The 17,451-nt window shown below is 37.7% G+C and overlaps 1 protein-coding gene across 1 annotated transcript in view; it reads left to right on the top strand.

Moving 5' to 3' along the window:
* ST6GALNAC5 (ST6 N-acetylgalactosaminide alpha-2,6-sialyltransferase 5) overlaps positions 1–9,323 on the top strand; it is a 213,237-nt gene extending 203,914 nt beyond the window's left edge. The window contains exon 5 of the mRNA XM_070786294.1: positions 3,823–9,323. Within this exon, the coding sequence (XP_070642395.1) occupies positions 3,823–4,054 (232 nt within the window). The 3' untranslated portion in view covers positions 4,055–9,323. The remainder of the gene's footprint in view (positions 1–3,822) is intronic.
* Positions 9,324–17,451: the final 8,128 nt, after the last annotated feature.

Below are 17,451 nucleotides of genomic sequence, written 5' to 3'. Positions count from 1 at the left end.
GTACTTAGAGTAGAGCCGAGTGCTGGGAAGGGGGCCCTAGGACATCAGGTGCCGTAAGGTGGTTTGCAGGAAGCTGGGATGCCTTTTAAGAGAAGCCATAAGAGGGACAAGAAAAACTTAGTTTCTGCAGCAAGGCTGCTTGGTGAGTGTAAGTCAAAGTAGGAAGGGTAATCTACTGGGATATCTTGACTGCTCTTGTCATTTAGACTTCAACACAGAAGAGATGGAGTGGACTGGCCTAGAATGGAAACTGATCAGAGATCAGAGCTCTTAGAGAGTGAGATATTTTAATAATCCAACATCAGGGCACCAACCACCCCTCATGTTAATCCTGTTCACATTACCTTTAAGAAAGAGCCAGTATTTCTCCTTTGAGGCGGAATATAGAGATAGGGATATGGAGCACCTGCTAGGAATAAGACAAAGGCCTATTCTCGTGAATAGACAAGAAGCAAGTAAACAACAATAGCAATTTCAGAAACCAATTAATGCCATAAGGAAAATAAATCCAGGGACTTTCCTGGTGGTTCAGGGAAGACTCCAAGCTCCCAGTACATGAGGCCTGGGTTCGATCTCTGGTCAGGGAACTAGATCCCACATACTGCAACTAAGAATTAGTGTGCAACTAAAGATCCCGCTAAGACCCAGCACAGCCAATAATAAATATTTTTTAAAAACCATTGCAACAAAAAGAATAAAATACTTAGGGAATATATCTACCTAAAGAAACTAAAGACCTATATATAGAAAACTATAAAACACTGGTGAAAAAAATCAAAGAGGACATTAATAGATGGAGAAATATACTGTGTTCATGGATTGGAAGAATCAATATAGTGAAAATGAGTATACTACCCAAAGCAATCTATAGATTCAATACAATCCCTATCAAGCTACCAATGGTATTTTTCACAAAGCTAGAACAAATAATTTCACAATTTGTATGGAAATACAAAAAACCTTGAATAGCCAAAGCAATCTTGAGAAAGAAGAATGGAACTGGAGGAATCAACCTGCCTGACTTCAGGCTCTACTACAAAGCCACAATGATCAAGACAGTATGGTACTGGCACAAAGACAGAAATATAGATCAATGGAACAAAATAGAAAGCCCAGAGATAAATCCACGCACCTATGGACACCTTATCTTTGACAAAGAAGGCAAGAATATACAATGGATTAAAGACAATCTCTTTAACAAATGGTGCTGGGAAAACTGGTCAACCACTTGTAAAAGAATGAAACTAGAACACTTCTTAACACCATACACATAAATAAACTCAAAATGGATTAAAGATCTAAACGTAAGACCAGAAACTATAAAACTCCTAGAGGAGAACATAGGCAAAACACTCTCCGACATACATCACAGCAGGATCCTCTATGACCCACCTCCCACAATATTGGAAATAAAAGCAAAAATAAACAAATGGGACCTAATTAAAATTAAAAGCTTCTGCACAACAAAGGAAACTATTAGCAAGGTGAAAAGACAGCCTTCAGAATGGGAGAAAATAATAGCAAATGAAGCAACTGACAAACAATTAATCTCAAAAATATACAAGCAACTCCTACAGCTCAATTCCAGAAAAATAAACGACCCAATCAAAAAATGGGCCAAAGAACTAAATAGACATTTCTCCAAAGAAGACATACAGATGGCTAACAAACACACGAAAAGATGCTCAACATCACTCATTATCAGAGAAATGCAAATCAAAACCACAATGAGGTACCATTTCACGCCAGTCAGAATGGCTGCTATCCAAAAGTCTACAAGCAATACATTCTGGGGAGGGTGTGGAGAAAAGGGAACCCTCTTACACTGTTGGTGGGAATGCAAACTAGTACAGCCACTATGGAGAACAGTGTGGAGATTCCTTAAAAAACTGGAAATAGAACTGCCTTATGATCCAGCAATCCCACTGCTGGGCATACACACCAAGGAAACCAGAATTGAAAGAGACACATGTACCCCAATGTTCATCATAGCACTGTTTATAATAGCCAGGACATGGAAGCAACCTAGATGTCCATCAGCAGACAAATGGATAACAAAGCTGTGGTACATATACACAATGGAGCATTACTCAGCCATTAAAAAGAATACATTTGAATCAGTTCTAATGAGGTGGATGAAACTGGAGCCTATTATACAGAGTGAAGTAAGCCAGAAAGAAAAACACCAATACAGTATACTAACACATATATATGGAATTTAGAAGGATGGTAATGATAATCCTGTATGCGAGACAGCAAAAGAGACATAGATGTATAGAACAGTCTTTTGGACTCTATGGGAGAGGGTGAGGGTGGGATGATTTCGGAGAATGGTATTGAAACATGGATAATATCATATGTGAAACGAATCACCAATCCAGGTTGAATGCATGATACAGGATGCTTGGGGCTGTTGAACTGGGATGACCCAGAGGGATGGTATGGGGAGGGAGGTGGGAGGGGGTTCAGGATGGGGAACACGTGTACAACCCTGGTGGATTCATGTTGATCTATGGATAAACCAATACGATATTGTAAAGTAATTAGCCTCCAATTAAAATAAATAAATTTATTTTAAAAAAATAATCTTTTGATTAGGTAACTTTTTTTCTTTCTTTTTTAATTTTATTTTCTTTTTAAACTTTAATATATTGTATTAGTTTTGCCAAATATCGAAATGAATCCACCACAGGTATACATGTGTTCCCCATCCTGAACCCTCCTCCCTCCTCCCTCCCCATACCATCCCTCTGGGTCATCCCAGTGCACCAGCCCCAAGCATCCAGTATCGTGCATCGAACCTGGACTGGCGACTCGTTTCATACATGATATTATACATGTTTCAATGCCATGCTCCCAAATCTTCCCACCCTCTCCCTCTCCCACAGAGTCCATAAGACTGATCTATACATCAGTGTCTCTTTTGCTGTCTCTTACACAGGGTTATTGTTACCATCTTTCTAAATCCCATATATATGCGTTAGTATACTGTATTGGTGTTTTTCTTTCTGGCTTACTTCACTCTGTATAATAGGCTTGCGGTCAACATCTGCCGAAGAAGGTGCGCCGGTTGCACACCTAGACCATATGATTAGGTAACTTTAAAAAAAAAAAAAAAAGAAAGAAAATAAATCCAAGTGAGATGGAGAGATGGGGGCAGGCATTGGTTACAGGTTCTCTGAGGATGATACATCTGTATCAATCCCCAGCAGTGAGAAGGAGTTAACTGAAGGTGTGTACCAGCCAGGTGACTGCCCTCAACAGCCATGACCTCAGGGGAGGGACCAGCTTGGCAGAGTTGACCACCAGAGAGGCCAATAACATAGGAGCATAGCAGCCAAGGCTGAGTAGGTTAGAAGAGACTCCGGAGTGAAGCTAGCTTACACCCTGTAGGCCATGCTCTTAGTATAGCTGGAAGACTTTGGAGGGTTTGGAGAGGGGTGGGGGTGAGGAAGCAGAATGATCTGTTTTTGTTTTATAAATATTATCATTACTGTGTGTGCTAAACAGACTGTATGGGGCAAGAGTGGAAATCAAAACTATAGTTGGGTTTTAGGACTATGTAGTTTCTAAATCCTAAAAGCCTGAATGTCCTACTGCATGTTTAATCTCACTGATCACGATGGTCACTGACTTTATTGCACAACCTCAGAACCTCTCCATGTGTATATTGCTTAAACATCAGAAAAGCCATTTGTTGAAATTCATTTAACGTGAAAGTGTAGTTTGTGCTTATCAGCTTATTAAAGATAACATCTTACCTAAATCAGTGAAAGGATTTTTGTTTTTGTTTTAATCAGTTATTTCACTTTCCTCCTACAGGGATCCCAACCACCTTTCAGTACCTTATCACTATTATGAACCTTTTGGACCTGATGAATGTACAATGTACCTGTCCCATGAGCGAGGACGGAAGGGCAGTCATCACCGCTTTATCACAGAGAAACGAGTCTTTAAGAACTGGGCACGGACATTCAATATTCACTTTTTTCAACCAGACTGGAAACCAGAATCTCTTGCCAATAGTCATTCTGAGAATAAACCTGTGTTCTGAAGAATGTGTGTGGCCAGACGGAAATCCTAAGAACCCCACTGTATCAAACATTGGGCCACTGAACCGGAAACCCCAGACATGAAAGAGGAACAAAACTGGTCGCAGGAATAGCTTCCTCCTCAAGAGGTACCATGTATAGATGCCTCTGAGGCATGACTACAAACTAGTGCAGTTGGTCTATAAGGGAAGATTCCAGAATTAATACATCCTAGTGAGTGTTGTCCCTTTCTAAAGGGGTTACCTTAGGAGCCAAATGCGCATTTCAGTGATGCTGCCATGGCAGAAAGTGTGTAGGAACTTTTTAAGTATTGCCTTCGAAACTGAGACATAAACAACTCAACATTAGATGTATCCCTTTGTAGAAATACCACCTCTAAAGTCATTTTTTAATCAAATTGTATCCTAACCTGAACTATAACCTTTGTTATCTGTTGGACTCTGTATGTGTGATTTATAAAGAGTAGCCTTGAAAATATGGACATGATTTCTGAAGAGTACGTCTTCACTTTCATAAGCAAATGCCCAATATTTATTTATTGAGAGTTTTTTAGTGTGCGCTAGGCCAGTATTTTTATAGATTATGATTATGTGGTAGTTTATCCCTCCTAATTATTTAATCCTGAATGATAATTGGAAAAGGCCCAGAACTGGGAGACAAACTGCCGTGTTCACAGTGCTCATTGTTAGCAAGCAACAGTATATGGCTTGGAAACGTCACATTGCATTTTTTGAACCCTCAGGCTTCAAGAACAACTATGATATTTTCCAACATGCAGAAATACTCCAAATGACAATATTGAAAACCAAAAACTGCGTTGTTCAAACAAAAACCAGACCAACAACAGAAACTGAAAGACAGTTGGCTTGGGTAATAATTAATGTAGGTCACTTCATTTAAGCCCTAGTTTCCTCTTCTGTAAAGTGATGTCACTGTCCTCTGGTACAGTGACGTCACTTAAGTTTCATGCCAGATCTGAAATTCTCTCAATGAGCATCTCATTGATCTACATAAGGACTTTATACTTGGAATGATGGGGCTCCCGCAGTCGCAGGAGCCTTATTTTAGGGGGCCTTTTATATCTCCCTAGGGGCTTCCCTGGTGGCTCAGACAGTAAAGAATCTGCTTTCAATGCAGGAGACTCTGGTTCAATCCCTGAGTTGGGAAGATCCCCTGGAGAAGGGAATGGCAACCCACTCCAGTATTCTTCCTGAAGAATTCCATGGACAGAGGAGCCTGGTGGGCTACAGTTCACGTGGTCACAAAGAGTCAGACATGACTGAGGGACTAACACTTTCACTTTATATCTCCCTACTACCTAGCTCCCCCTTGTAGTGAAAAAATACCTCCTCCCTGGACCCCGTAGGCAAAAATCCATCCCCTGATTCTCTAGTGCTTTTTGCACCAAAAGAGTGAGAAAGAATGTGTGTGTATTACGGCAGTGGGGGGAGGTGGGGACTTTCATACTATGCCCTGTGAAAGAGTGAGGCAGGAGGGAGAACCTTCATGCTGTTCTCTGACTACAAGAACAAGGAACTACACCTCTGTGAATCTGTGAGAAGAGAACCCAAGATTTTTCCATCACATGACTCATTTATCCTATGAACTGTTCACTCACTGCAAATCTTATATTCACTGCCGTTCCCTGGTCTTCAGGAGTATAAAGGACTTATGTTATTCAAAGCCAAGATCAGCTAGTATAGAAGATTTCAATTATGCAAGTAATATTGTTCAAAAATAGCCTTTTAGAAAATATATCAATGTTTTCTTTACTCATGGCTTAGGAGGAATTAATTTCTCTAATGCCAAATTTGAAGGCACCAGCAAATATTATGTATGGAGACTGACGTTGTTTTACAAAACATGACCTGGTTTGTGATTAAAGAAGGTTTCTCACATTACCATCTTTTCCTTTTCCTTATGAAGTACTAAAATTCCATTCTCTTGAACTAGTACTATTAATTATATGGAGTACTGTTATTGAGATGCAAACACAGTCCAGATACTCATATAGCAAAAACAATATTGGTATTATTGTGGTGTGACTTGAGCTGTAAAAAGTCAATACAGTCGAAATGTCTGTCCAAGACATATTGGAATGTGTTCTTTAAATTTTCTCAATTTTTTAAGGAAACAAAAGGAATTTTATTCCAGCACAATCTCTTCTACAGCACGGACTCTGAACAAACAATACTTTATGAACTTACTAAAAATCACAAGAATATAGGCCACATTTACTATCACTTGAAGAGATCATATTACTCAGATGTAAATAACTTCTTTAACAAGCCTTATTTTTATGAAAATTCGGAAAGGCATACTCGGGACATGCAAAAATGTAGCTATATTACTGAATCCAATAATAATCTCAAATGTCTGTTATCTTTAGGTTTTAGGGGTTTTGTTTTTGTTTTGTTTTTCAAGAATATATGATAGCTCCACCTTTTTTGAAACTTTCCCTTCTCAAATACTCAAAAGAGTATAAATCAAAGAAATTCTGAAATTCCTGGCTTTGTTGGGAAATATTTTAAATCTACATGTGGCTAGGATATGTATGTGAATTTACGTTTTTTAAAAATATGGTGTAAATATGTAAGAAATCATTAATGGTCAGTGGTTTTATTATAGCATTTAAAGAAAATACCTAGAATTCTGATAAGTTGTGCTATTCGGCCTGGTTATGAGCAATTGAACTATCTTGCCAAATCATTTCATGACTATCATTTTTAACACAGTGCAACGCCATTAAAATCAGCTCTGATATAAAAAAACTACAAACTACATTTACAGACCTCAGTGATTTCAATATCCGATTATATTTGAAGCCTGAGTCATACTCATTATGTTACATACCTTTTCCCTCTCTCCCCAGCTTTGTCATCAGCTTCCTCCTAGCTTTTAAGACCGAAGCAACTCAAAGCCACGGCTGGCCCATCCGTGGAGTCTGTTATTTCAACACAAGAACATTTGAATAGAGGCCATTACAATAGATAGCCTTTATGGGCAAGGATACAGGAATGCACAAACAAAATCAATCACTTCAAATGGCCCATAAAAAGAGGAATCTTGCATTTAATATTCTACAGTAAATATTCACCCAAGAAAACATACATTAAAAGAACATTAGGAGGTAAATATTCAGTGTGCTGCGTGGGGCCTTCGCTGTGTGATTTCCATTATGGTTAATGGGTGTTTGGTAACTAAGTCCCTGTGCTTCACTAACCCTGGGATGTGCTCCTAAGGGCCAGACATAAAACCAGAGCCATGCAGGAACTTCCAGTATCCTAAGATCGCAGACTTGGAGCTTCTCTCCAAAAAATAAGTGAAAGCAAAACACAGAGTCCTGTACTTAAAAGAGAAATTTCTATGAGGTTCCTTGGAATCCTTAGGTTACTATTGGATATGTGTATCGGATTCCAAACAAGACCACTCAAGACAGATTACCTTTGTTTTCTAGGTTCTCTCTGTTACTGATTTATTTGAATTACATGAAAAGTGGAAGGCTATAGCCTCATTTTGAAATAAAACTCACCTCAAAATTAAAATTATTGATTTAGATGGTAAGGGTATTTAGAAGGAAGGAAAATGTTGAAATTCTATTAGGAATGAGAGTGGTTATTTAAACACATATCTACCTATCCTTGGAAGGAAAGTTATGTCCAACCTAAATAGCATATTCAAAAGCAGAGACATTACTTTGCCAACAAAGGTCCAGCTAGTCAAGGCTATGGTTTTTCCTGTGGTCATGTATGGATGTGAGAGTTGGACTGTGAAGAAGGCTGAGTGCCAAAGAATTGATGCTTTTGAACTGTGGTGTTGGAGAAGACTCTTGAGAGTCCCTTGGACTGCAAGGAGATCCAACCAGTCCATTCTGAAGGAGATCAGCCCTGGGATTTCTTTGAAAGGAATGATGCTAAAGCTGAAACTCCAGTACTTTGGCCACCTCATGCGAAGAGTTGACTCATTGGAAAAGACTCTGATCCTGGGAGGGATTGGGGGCAGAAGGAGAAGGGGATGACAGAGGATGAGATGGCTGGATGGCAACACTGACTCGATGGACGTGAGTCTGAGTGAACTCCAGGAGTTGGTGATGGACAGGGAGGCCTGGCATGCTGCGATTCATGGGGTCACAAAGAGTCGGACACAACTGAGCTACTGAACTGAACTGAACTTATTTAATAAGCCCAAATATCTGCACTTAGGTAGGAGTGACCTCATTTCAGAAATATACCCTGGATTCCACTGGCGTGATGATTCAAGTTGTTAAACAGACCTACTCAGAGAAGGGCCTGTGTTCCCACTCTCCGTGTTAGGAGGTGATGTTAAAACTTACGTTTTTCATTCCTCACCCAATCGTGTCTTGCTTGCATCCTCACTGCTTCTCTCTTAAACCTCATTCTGTCTTTGCTGTCATTCTCTCCTGATGTCTTCTTTTGTCTACAGTGTGCTCTTAAACCAGCAGTCTTTGGGAGCTTGTTAAGGTCTTCCTTATACATTTTTCAACTAGAGACCTAACTGGTGAACAGATTTGGGGTGAGTCCTGCTAGGGTAATGGCCATAGTAGGTGGGAGAGCTACAGGAACAGGTAGTTCAGAAGTACCGTCCTGGTTTCCCCAGGGTCAAGGGAGGAGAAAAGGGGAGGAATTTCAAAATTTGGACGTTTTGTACTAAAATCCAGACGGCCCCAGGAAAGCCAGAACAGTGGCTATCCTATCAAAAGGCCACCTCAATGAGAACTACAATACCAAGGGCTTTGGGGTAAAAGTGAACCAATGGCCAAGGTTGTAGCACTTGCCAGAAGATACGTTGGAATGGAAAAGATGAGAGAGTGTCTACACAGCTTATAAATGAATAGGAGTGTCTGAGTGAACTCCAGGAGTTGGTGAGGGACAGGGAGGCCTGGCGTGGTGCAGTCCATGGGGCCGCAAAGAGTCGGACACAACTGAGCGACTGAACTGAACTGAACTGAACCGAACCCTTTTATTCCAGCTCCCTTATCCCCACCTATTCAGGGTATTGAGCCACCATAGAAATTAAAAAAAAAAAAAAAAAAAAAAGGCGGCAATCTTATTTGTTTCTACTCAGTGACCTAATATTATATGCTACCTTGGATTGTCCTTTGTCTTTTTATGTGTGTGTCCTGTTAGTTTAATTAGACTGTAAGCTCTTTGAGAGCAGGGACTTCTTTCTTCTTTGTCTCTGTAGCCCCATAGCACAGTGCCTTGCACACAATAGGCGCTCAATAAAGGTCTGTTGTTGATGACATCTTAACGTTGGCCCATTGGATCGGTAATTGGTGTATATCCTTCCATGTAAGAAGTACAAGAGACAGAATAGGTGGTAAAATAGCTAAATTTTAAGTGGGTTTTTATAGGGTCAGTCCTTAAACCTATAACATTTTTAATCAACAGAGTTGACCTAGATTCAGTAGAACAATATTGCTGAATTCATTAGGTTCGCTATGCTGGCTGTTCTGAACTCACAAAATGAAGTTCAGCAAGCTTTGTTTTCTCACTGTTAGTGAGCTGCTCTTAGCACAAATTAAATTTAATATTGACAAATGCTATACCACACGCAAAAAAGGGAAAAACATTTTGGGCTCTGACTTCTGTGATTCAACTACAAAAAGGAGGCTAAATGAGTTGAGTACAGCCTGCCTTAAACTTGACAGCTTAATTAAGCTGCTGAGAATCCAACTGATGATTACCGAAGATCTATAAAAATTAACCGTATATTTATCTTAAAAATAAAATATCCCCCCCAACCTTTTGTTTCTATAAAACACATCTAAAATGGTTTCATATCTATCAGAATATGAGGGAAAAGAACTCTTGAGAAAAGGTGTCCTCAGGTGGAGTATCCCAGGCTCCTGAGTCACCCCACCTGGCCAGCACCTGGCATCGGAAGACCACCTGGTTGCAGAGGGCAAAATGGCATAATGTCAGCAAAGGTGAGTAGCTGCTGGTTGGGACCTCTGCAGGAGCCATAACCATTACCTTTTGGAACATGTGAACACTCTGGAGTTCCCCTCCTACATTGTCTGCTCTTCCACCTAGTTATTTAATTGTGATCTCAATTTCAATTTTTAAACATAGAAAAAGGGCCGGAAGGCACTACGTGAAACTGTGAAATGTGCTTCTCTCTGACTGGATAGGATTATAGACTTACCCATATTTTCAGAAATAATATAACTTCAAAATGTAATTTAATAAAATATTAAGGGAGATGTTATATCAGGATTTCAAACTGAATTCCAACAGGGATGTTAGTAAAGAGCTAGTACATGCCATGGCTAGCTACACATACAAGAAGGTCATTGCTCACTACATAAATCATCTCAAGGATTAGCATCTTTAGCTCTTTGCCATGTGACTAGTTCTTTCATTTCAAAACCAAATACAGGCAGTCCATGACACTGAGTCAAATCTTTATAATTGCATTTCATCTACTATCTAACGAGTCCTTTGCACAATGTCATTTTTCTTATATTTATTATTTCACAATAATCCGATGATCCCATTGTGAAAATAAGTAAGCTGAGATGAGGACAGTTTGGGCATCCAGTCCCCAGAGTGTTGAAGATGGGAGCAGACACACAGCTTGCCATGGACCGGGCACTTTTCTAAATGCTTTACATTTATAAGTGCATTTCATCCTCACGATGACCAAAATAAACAGATAATTTCTTTTAGAGCTCCCCTTTTACAGATGTGAAAACTGAGACATAGAGCACTTCAGTAACTTTGCCAGGCTCGTGAAGCTAGTAAGAGGGAAAGTCAGGTAGACATCACAGGGTCTGTCTGGACTCTCTTTCTTTGGTCATCATATACTTCCTGGCAGAAACTTAACCATACAGGTAGCAATTTCTATGAGAATATTTGTCATGTACTATTATATCATATTCATAGTGTACAAAATATTTGAGATATACCAAATAATAAGTGACAAATCTATAAATTATGAAGCAAACATAAGGAAAATATTGCCATGACCCTTGAAGCTACCTGAGTGTTCCTTCTATCATCTTGGATTTTTGATTTTCCATTCTCTTGGTTTCTAAATAGTAGTATTATTAATACACATAGACATATCAACAAATAATACAGTTTTGTTTTATATATTAATAAGTGTAAATCTGTTACAACATTGTATCTAGTCTTTCAATCTTGCTTTTTATGCCAAGATTCATCCACTCTCTTGTAACTCTCATTTGTTCTCAAGATTGTATTGCCATTGTATAAATATACCATAATTTATTTTTATCCATTTTAAAGTAGACATTTAAGTTTCCAGTTTGTTGCTTACTGCTTTTACAAACATTCTGTAAAGGTCTTTCAATACATGTGTGCAAGAATTTTTATGCAGAGTATATATCTAGGAATAAAATTGCTGGGCTATAGTATAAAATGGTTCACATGTGCATTATATTGCCAGATTGTTTTCCAAAGTGGTTGAACACTTTATACTCCTAACAGTGGTTGTTCACATCCTTGCTAACACATGACTTGGTATTTTCAGACTGTAAATGTTTGTCCATCTAGTACCTGTAAATTATATCTCATTGTCATCTCAACTTGTATTTTCTTGATTCCTTATGAGGTTTAGCTTTTTTTTCCTTCTCCATTAGTATTACCTCATCGATGAAATGGGGCTTCTCTGGGGGCTCAAATAGTAAAGAATCTGCCTACAATGTCAGAGACTCTGGTTAGGTCCCTGGGTTGGGAAGATCCCCTGGAGAAGAGAATGGCTACCCCCTCCAATATTTTTGCCTGGAGAATTCCATAGACAAAGGAGCCTGGCAGGCTACAGTCCATGGGGTTGCAAAGAGTCAGACACAACTGAGCAACTAAGCAAAGCACAGCACATACTCCATATGCAGTTATTATAAAATATTGGCTATATTCCCTGTGCTGTACATTATATCCTCATAACTGTTTATTTTATACCTAGTAGTTTGTACTTCTTAATCCCCTTCAACTACCTTGCCACTCCCACATCCCTCTCCTCACTGGTAACCACTAGGCTTTTTCTGTATCTGTGCATCTGTTTCTGTTTTATTTGTTTGTTTTATTTTTAGATTTCACATATAAGTGAAAAAATACAATATTTGTGTTTCTTATTTCACTTATTTGTGACTTATTTCACTAAGAATAATACCCTATAGGCCCACCCATATTGTTGCAAGTGGCATTATTTCATTCGTTTTATGGCTAAGTAACATACCATTGTAGAGAAGGCAATGGCACCCCACTCCAGTACCCTTGCTTGGAAAATCCCATGGACGGAGGAGCCTGGTAAGCTGCAGTCCATGGGGTCGCAAAGAGTCGTACACGACTGCACGACTTCACTTCCACTTTTCACTTTCATGCATTGGAGAAGGAAATGGCAACCCACTCCAGTGTTCTTGCCTGGAGAATCCCAGGGACCGGGGAGCCTAGTGGGCTGCCATCTATGGGGTCGCACAGAGTCGGACACTACTGAAGCGACTTAGCAGCAGCAGCAACATACCATTGTACCTACAGATACCACATCTTTATCCATTCATCTATTGATAGACAATTAGGTTGCTTCCATATCTTAGCTATTATAAACAATGCTGCTAAGAGCTTTGTTGTACATATATTTTCTAATTAGTGTTTTCATTCTCTTTGAATAAATACGCAGAATTGGAATTGCTGATCATATGGTAGTTCTATTTATAATTTTTTGAGGAACTTCCATATTGTTTTTCATAGTGGCTGCACCAAGTTATATTTCCACCAACAGTGTACCAGGGTTCTCTTTTCTCCTCATCGTTGCCAACAATTTTTATTTCTTGTTATTCTGATGATAGTCATTCTGACAAGTATGAGATCATATGTCATTGTGGTTTTGATTTGCATTCTGCTGATGATTATTGATGTTAAGCATCTTTTGATGTGCTTGTTGGCCATATGTATGTCCTCTTTGGAAAAATGCCTTTTTGGGTCCTCGGCTCATTTTTTATTCAGGTTGTTTTATTTTTCTTGATACTGAGCTGTACGAGTTCTTTACACATTTTGAATATTGACCCCTTATCAAATGTAACATTTGCATATATCTTCCCCATTAAATAGGCTGTTTTTTGTTTTCTTGATAATTTTCTTCACTGTGCAAAAGCATTTAAGTTTGATTAGGTCACTTTTGTTTATTTTTGCTTTTATTTTCCTTATCTGAAGAGACAGATCCAAAAAACAATATTGCTAAGATCTATATCAAAGACTGTATGGACTCAAATTGGAAAGGAGAAGTAAAACTGTCACTATTTGCAGGTGACATGATACCACATATAGAAAACCTCAGACTCCACCAAAAACTATTAGAACTAATAGGTGAATTCAGTAAAGTTGCAGGATACAAGATTAATATGCATAAAATTGTTGCATTTCTATACATTAGTAATAAGCAAAAAAAAAAAAAGTAATGAGCTACGAGAAAGAGAAATCAAGAAAATAATACCATTTATAATCTCATCAAAAAGAATAAAACACCTAGAAATAAATTCAATCAAGGAAGTGAAAGATCTATACTCTGAAAACTTTAAGACACTGATGAAGGAAATTGAAGATGATACAAATAAATGAAACAACATCCTGTGTTCAGAGATTGGAAGAATTAATATGGTTAAAATGTCCTTATGACCCAAAGAAATCTACAGATTTAATGCAATCTCTATTAAAATACCCATAACATTTCTCACATGACTAGAGCAAATAGTTCTAAAGCTTGTATGGAACCAAAAAAAAGAGCCTGAATAGCCAAAGCAATCTTGAGAAAAAAGAACAAAGCTTGGGCTATCATGTTCCCTGACTTCAGACTATACTACAAAGTTACAATAATCAAAATAGTATGATACTGGCACAAAACACAAACAAGTAGACCAATGGAAGAAAACAGAGAGCCTAGAAATTAAACCACACATGTATGGTCAATTCATCTACAACAAAGGAGGCAAGAATATACAGTGGGGAAAACACAGTCTCTTCAATAAATGGCACTAGCAAAACTAAACAGCTACATGTAAAAATTGAATTGGAACATTTTCTCCCACCATATACAAAAATAAAGTCAAATGGGTTAAATACCTAAATGTAAGACAAGAAAACAAAACTCCTAGAAGAAAACATAGACAGTATTCTTCTGGCCAATTCCTTTAATTGGACTGTCCAGTTTTTTCTTATTTATGGGAATTTTTATGAGAACAAGTCTTTTATTATTACAAGGTGTGCCTTGCCTTTTCATGTCTTGAAGTGAAGTGAACTGAAAGTCACTCAGTCGTGTCTGACTCTTTACGACCCCATGGACTATATACTCCATGGAATTCTCCAGACCAGAATAATGGAGTGGGTAGCCTATCTCTTCTCCAGTGGATCTTCCCGACCCAGGAATCAAACTAGAGTCTCCTGCATTGCAGGTGGATTCTTTACCAACTGAGCTATGTTTCATGTCTTAATGGTATATTTTGATGACTAAAAATTCTTAATTATTTTAATTCAAATTTATCAATATTATATGCATAGTATGATTTGTGTATTGTTTAAGAACACTTACCTAGACCAAGGTCATGAAGGTAATTGCTTATGTTTTCTTCTAGAAACTTTGTTTTTTCTCTTCTTTCCATATTGTATTTGACTCATCTCAAATTGATTTGGGTATATGATGTGAGGAAGGGGTCAGGTTCTTTTTTTTTCCCCTTTACAGAAATCCAATTGACATAGCACCATTTATTGTAAATGCCACTTCATTGGTACTTTGTTGGTAAATCAGGTTACCATATATACTTTGGATTATTTCTTGACACTGAGTTCTATACCACTTTGTACTCTTACCTTATCTTAAATATTATATTAATATATACATTATCTTAAATATTATAACTTCATAAGTCGATATCTAAAAAGTATCCAGTATATTCATCTTCATCAATATTCTTTTTTTTTTTTCATCAATATTCTTTAGCTGTTCTTGGCACTTTGTATTTCCACATACAATTTTAGGGACCAAGTATCATTTTCCATATTTAATAAAACCTGCTGGGATTTCTATTGAGATTGTATTAATTCTATGGAGACTTTAGGGAGATATGACATTTTAACAATATAAAGTCTTCAATTCTTGAGCACAATTTAAAGTTTTCTGTGTAGAAGTAATCCACATCTTTTCTTATAGCTATTCCTGGAAATTTGATGGGTTTGTTTGGTGCTATTATAAATGATATTGTTTGCAATTTAATTGTCTACTTACTTGTTATTAGTATATAGAATACAACTGAGTTTTTAAAATAGTTTTATTTATTTATTTATTTTTCACTGTGCTGGGTCTTTGTTGCTGCATGTGGGTTCTCTCAAGCTGTGGTAAATTGTGAGGCTGCTCTCTAGTTGTGGTGAGCAGGTTTCTATTGTGGTGGCTTCTCTTGTTGCGGAGCATGAAGCCTAGGGCACATGGGCTTCAGTAGTTGCAGCTCATGGGCTCAGCAGTTGTAGTTCCTGGGCTCTAGAGCACAGGTTCAGTAGTGTGGCACACAGGCTTAGTGGACCCACAGCACGTGGGATCTTCAACCAGGGATCAAACTCATGTCTCCTGCGCTGGCAGACAGATTCTTTACCACTGAACCATCAGGGAAGCCCCACAATTGATTTTTGTATGTTGATCTTATATCCAGCATTAAAGCTAAATGAACTCAGTGATTTTAAGAGTATGTTTGTAAATGCTTTCAATTGTCTTCATGTACAATCATACTTTTGTGAATACTGACAGTTTTATTTCTTTCCAATCTTATATATTTTTTAATTTGCTTTTATATTGAGTAAAACTTCTAGTCCAGTGTTGATTAGAAGTGGTAACAGTGGTCATTTTTATTTTCTTCCCAACCTCAGAGAAAATGGTTTAATATTGTTTAAATAAAAAATAATGATGCTCATTGTAGGCTTTTGGTAGATATATAATTTATCAGATGAAGGGGGTTCCCTTCTATTCCTGGTTTACTAAGAGTTTTTATTTTAGTGTTTTTGGATTGAAATAAATGCTTATTCTGCATCTATTAAGATGAGAGAACAGATTTTCTTCCTTATTCTATGATGTGGTAAAGTACATTGATTTTCAAAAGTTCATAAAACTTGAATTACTGGAATAAACATTGTGATGTCATATCCTTACTGTATTTGACTGCTAATATCTTGTCAAGAATTTTTACATCAGAGTTCATGAGATAGCTTGACCTGCAATTTTTTTTCTTTGTCCGTATTGGCTTTGTCAGGTTTTGCTGTAAAGGTTATGCTGGTGTCATTAATGAATTTGAAAGTGTTTGTTCTTTTTCTATTTTCTAGAAAAGTTTATGGGATATTGATGTTATTTCTCCATAAGTTTTGGAAGAATTGAAGCCATTTGGAACTGTTATTTTTTGTGTGAAGACATTTTAAATTACAGATTGAATATTTTAATACATACGGAGTTATTCCAATTTTTCTATTTCTTATCATAGCAATTTGGTAAATTGTGGTTTTTAGTAAATTTGTCCATTTATTCTAAGTTGAATAAAGTTTTTCATAATATGCTTATTCTTTTTTTAATTTCTTTGGGACATCTGATATATCTCTTTTTATCATTGTAAATTGCCAGGGATTTCTTGTCTTTATTGTAATATATTTGCTTAATATATTCCTGAAATGTTTATCTTTATTTTTTCTTCCTTCTCCTTTCTTCAGTTGAATTTGCTATGCTTGTTCTAGTTTCTTGAATAGGTTAGATTGTTTTTTCAACCATATGTCTTGTCTTGCCTAACATGTAAATTAGAGCTATAGAATTCTCCTAATGCTGCTTTAGGAGCATCTCAAAAGTTTTATTATATTGAATTTTCCTTCAGTCAGTTCAGTTAAGTCACTCAGTCATGTCCAACTGTTTGTGACCCCATGGACTGCAGCATGCCAGGCTTTCCTGTCTATCACAAACTCCTGGAGCTTGCTCAACTCATGTCCATAGAGTCGGTGATGCCATCCAACCATCTCATCCTCTGTCGTCCCCTTCTACTCCTGCCTCCAATCTTTCTAAGCATCAGGGTCTTTTCTAATGAGTCAGTTCTTTGCAACAGGTGGCCAAAGTATTGGTGTTTCAGCATCAGTCCTTCCAATGAATATTCAGGACTGATTTCCTTTAGGTTTGACTGGTTTGATCTCCTTGCAGTCCAAGGGACTAAGAGTCTTCTCCGGCACCACAGTTCAAAAGCATCAATTCTTTGGCACTCAGGTTTCTTTATAGTCCAACTCTCACAACCATACATGACTGCTGGAAAAATCATAGCTTTGACTAGATGGACCTTTGTTGGCAAAATAATATCTCTGCTTTTTAATATGCTAAGTTGGTCTTAGCTTTTCTTCCAAAAAGC

Source organism: Bos indicus, chromosome 3 (assembly GCF_029378745.1).
Source record: "Bos indicus isolate NIAB-ARS_2022 breed Sahiwal x Tharparkar chromosome 3, NIAB-ARS_B.indTharparkar_mat_pri_1.0, whole genome shotgun sequence".
Taxonomy (NCBI): domain Eukaryota; kingdom Metazoa; phylum Chordata; class Mammalia; order Artiodactyla; family Bovidae; genus Bos; species Bos indicus.
The sequence above is the reverse complement of the archived record's forward strand: the minus strand, read 5'-3'. Positions and strand labels throughout refer to the sequence as shown.